A 3,828-nucleotide genomic window follows, 5' to 3' on the forward strand; every position below is an offset into this window, starting at 1 on the left:
CCCCACACCGATATCCAGAACACAACTGCACCCCAAATCTGCACCCCGGGAGGGGGTGCCCACCCGCGGGCACCGCTCCGATCCCGCCAAACGCCTTCTGGAACCTTCCCTCCGCCGCCACGCCTGGGGACACGAACACGCGGGGATGGGGACACCGGGGACGCGGAGCCAGGAGCGCACCCGGGGCTCCTCCGGTACCGCCGCCGCCACCGCTAGATGGTGCTGGGACCCCGCCGGACCCCCGGGCAGGGACGAGACGACACCAGAGCGTGGGTTACAACCAAGAGGCGTTTATTAACAAAATCAGACTTACCGGGGCTCGTCCGCCCGCCCGGGGCCGCCGGTCCTGCCGCTCCTCCGGTCCCCCCACCGACACAGCGGGGACACGCGGGGTCCTGCAGCCCCCGGCGGGGCACGGCCTGGGGTGAGCATCACCCAACCGGTGTAGCCCACCCGGCCCCGGACACAGCGCAAAAATTAAAAAAAAAAAAAAAAAAAATCAAAAAGAAGGAGTAAAATTAAAAAAAAAAAAAATAAACCACAAAAATTTTAAAAGGAAAAAAAAAATTTGAAAACCCCAAAGGTTAAAAATAAGGAAAAAAGTCCAAAAAAAAATTACATCTGCAAGTTACAAATGCAGAGAACAGAATCCCAGAGCGATAAACGCAGAGGGGAAGGAGGAAAATGCCTTTTTTTTTGTTTTTTTTTGCTTTTCCATGTCATGCAAGAATTTCTTGGGGGAAATTAAGAAGGGGAAGGAAAAAAAAATTCAAAAGAAACAGAAGGGGAAAATCAAAGCCCCACACCTGCAAAGTAAAGAAGGGAAAATTTTTTTTTTCTTTTTTTCGGGTTAATTTTTTTTTTTTTTGGAACACAGACTTTTTTTTTTTTTTGCATACCATTGATTCATTGGTGTATAATGCACTTATATTCCCAGCTTTAAGCTAACATACAGTAATAAATACAGAGTCCAAGGAGGGCGCGAGGGGCTGGGGCTGAGCCGGTTACTGATATCCCAAAGCCGAGGCTGACGTGAGTCTTTGGCCGTAGAGAGCGTACGGGGAGTAGTAAGGTCCGGCAGCTGGCAAGGAGGGCACGGGCAGGGCGCCGGCCGTGGGCAAGTGGCTCTTGCCATAGGGGTGGTACCTGTTTAGTCCCAAAGTGTGTGGGCTCCTCAAGGAGAGCGAGGCCGGTAAGGTGTTGGGGCTCCCGGGGGCGGCGGGCGGGAGGTGCAGGTGGCAGGAGGCCGCGGAGCCCAGCCCGGAGGTAGGGTAACCCGCCAAGAGTTTCTCGGCCCCCGGCAGGGCCGTGTGGGTCCGTAGGTGGGTGAGCAGCTCCTCCGAGGTGGCAAACCTCTTGTCGCAGGGTCCGCTGGCAGACACCCAGTTGCATATGTGGGGCAGGGGGTCGTTCTGCAGCATGAAGCCGTAGGTGTACAGGGGGTGGCCGGGCAGGCTGGGGGTGCCGCTGGAGGAGAGCGTGGTGTGCACCGAGTGCAGGGGGTGCGTGGGGTACACCAAGGGGTATCCGCTCTTGAGGCTGCCGGGGTCGTGCACGCAGCTGGAGCAGTTGCTGGAGCCCAGGTGCGAGGCGCTGTGGTAGCTCAGGCAGTACGGGTCCCGGCATAATCCCTGCATGAAGGAGGGCGGCGAGGCCCCGGTGAGCGGGCTGGAGCTGGGCGGTTTGCCCGGCAGCCCCAGCGCCCCCGGCAGCTGGCTGCCCACCAGCCCCGGCTTGGTGGGGTCCAGCCCGGGCACGAACTGGGACGGGTAGCCGGCGTAGGCGCCCACGATGGAGCCGTGGTAGCCGATGCTGGAGGGCGGCAGGGGGAACACGGAGTGGCCCGGCTTGTAGGGCGACACGGGGGCCACATGGCCGGCGGGCGGCAGCGCGGGGGGCTCCGACTTGCGGCCCGAGGGGGGCTCGCCGTGCGCCCCGGCCTCCACCACCCCGCGCCCCAGCGCCCCGCCCGTCCCCTCGGGGCTGGGCTTGCCGCCTTCGGGCTCCTTCTTCTCCTCGGCGCCCTTGGGCTCGGGGTGCTGCGGCGAAGCCCCGCGGGAACCGCCGGGCGAGGAGGCGGCGTGAGGGGGGGAACGGCGGGCACGCTGCGCTGGGCACCCGAAAGCCGGCCTTGTCCGCGCCGCCCTCCTTGCGGGGCTCCCCGCCGCCTTTCGAGTAGGGCTTGAAGCTCGACTTGTCCTCGGCGGGCGCGTCCCCGCTGCCCGGCGGCTTCAGCGCGGCGGGCCGGGCCGAGGGCTCCTTGTCGGCGGCGGGCGCGGCGGCCGCCACGGCGTTCAGCTTGGAGGAGGGCGGCGGGTCGGGCTTGCCGATCTGCGAGCAGGTCTGGGCCAGCAGCGCCAGCGGGCTCTTCTTGGCGTCCAGCTGCGGGCGGAGCGGAGCCGGTCAGGGGGGACCCCGACGGCGCCCCCGCACCGGCCTCCCCCCACCGGCGAAACCCCGGGGCCGGGCCCGGCACCGAGCCAGGGCGCGGGGATGGGGGGACGGGGCGGGGGGACGCGCCCGGCCGGGAAGAACAGGGACCGGGTGGGGTGAGGGGGAGCGGGGCTGCGGCGGAGGCGGGGGAGGGAAAGAACGGGGTGGGGGGAGCCGGGCAGGGCAGAGCCCGGCCAGGAGAACCGGGAGCGGCGGCCGAGAAAAGCCGGGAGAACCAGGAAGAGCCCGGCCCGGAGAACCGAGAGCGCCGAGCTGGGAAAAGCCGGGAGAGCCAGGCTGAGAAGCAGCCGGCCGGGAGAAGCGGGAGCGCCGGCCAGGAATGCCGGGAGCACCGGGAAGAGCCCGGCCGGGAGCACCGGGCTGGGAAGAGCCCGGCCGGGGGGACCGGGAGCGCGGCTCCGGGGCTGCGAGGCGCGGTCGGGGGCGGCGGGCACTGACCTCGATGGGGCTGACGGGCGTGGAGGAGAGCGGCTGGAGGTACTCGGGGTGCAGGAGGTGGCCGCCGTGGGCGCTGAGCATCTTCAGGACGCGGATGGGCAGCCGGCTGGCCTGGCGCAGCGGGTCGGCGGGGGGCGGCCGGGGCGACGGGGCGGCCGCGGCTCCGCGGCTCGGCGGGGTCCTCGGCCGGGGCCCGCCGGGAGCGCCGCTCATTTGGGGCGGGGGAAAGGGGGGAGTGCCCGGGCTCCGCGGGGCCGGGCCGGGCCGGGCGGGCGGCGGAGCGGCGGCGGCGGCGGCCCCGGCGAGACGAAGCCCTTCCCCGGCCCCACCGACACGTCAAATAGCCCCGATGGCGGCCGCGCTCCGAGGGGGCCGGCGCCGCGCACCAATCCGCGCCCGGCCGGGCCCCCGGGGCGGGGAGAGCCGCCGGTGGGGGGGGCGAGCCGCCGCCGCTCCGCCGCCACCGCCCCGCGCCGCCGCGCGGGGGAGAACCGCGGCACCGGCCCGGGCGGCAGAGGCAGCGCTGGCGCGGCTCGGCATGGCGCGGCTCGGCATGGCACGGCTCGGCATGGCACGGCGTGGTGTGATGCCGCTGGCACGGCTCGGCATGGCACGGCTCGGCATGGCACGGCGTGGTGTGATGCCGCTGGCACGGCTCGGCATGGCACGGCTCGGCATGGCACGGCGCGGCGTGGTGCCGCTGGCACGGCATGGCATGGCACGGCTCGGCATGGCACAGCATGGCATGGCATGGCACTGCTGGCACGGCGTGGCATGGCACTGCTGGCACAGTTTACCATGGCATGGCACAGCTCAGCATGGCACAGCACTGCCAGCACAGTGTGGCCTGGCATGGCACTGATGGCACAGTTTACCACGGCATGGCTTGGATGACATGACATGGCATAGGATGACTCTGCTGGCACAGTTTACCAT

General features: G+C 68.2%; 1 protein-coding gene across 1 annotated transcript; it reads right to left on the reverse strand.

Annotated features, from left to right (window-relative positions):
- Positions 1–270: 270 nt before the first annotated feature.
- Positions 271–3,137, reverse strand: ZNF703 (zinc finger protein 703). Its single transcript, XM_059490867.1, is given in 3 exon segments — positions 271–2,090; positions 2,092–2,382; positions 2,893–3,137. Coding segments are annotated over 3 exon segments (1,590 nt in total). The 5' UTR covers positions 3,106–3,137; the 3' UTR covers positions 271–1,004.
- Positions 3,138–3,828: the final 691 nt, after the last annotated feature.

Source organism: Ammospiza nelsoni, chromosome 30 (genome assembly GCF_027579445.1).
Source record: "Ammospiza nelsoni isolate bAmmNel1 chromosome 30, bAmmNel1.pri, whole genome shotgun sequence".
Lineage (NCBI taxonomy): Eukaryota > Metazoa > Chordata > Aves > Passeriformes > Passerellidae > Ammospiza > Ammospiza nelsoni.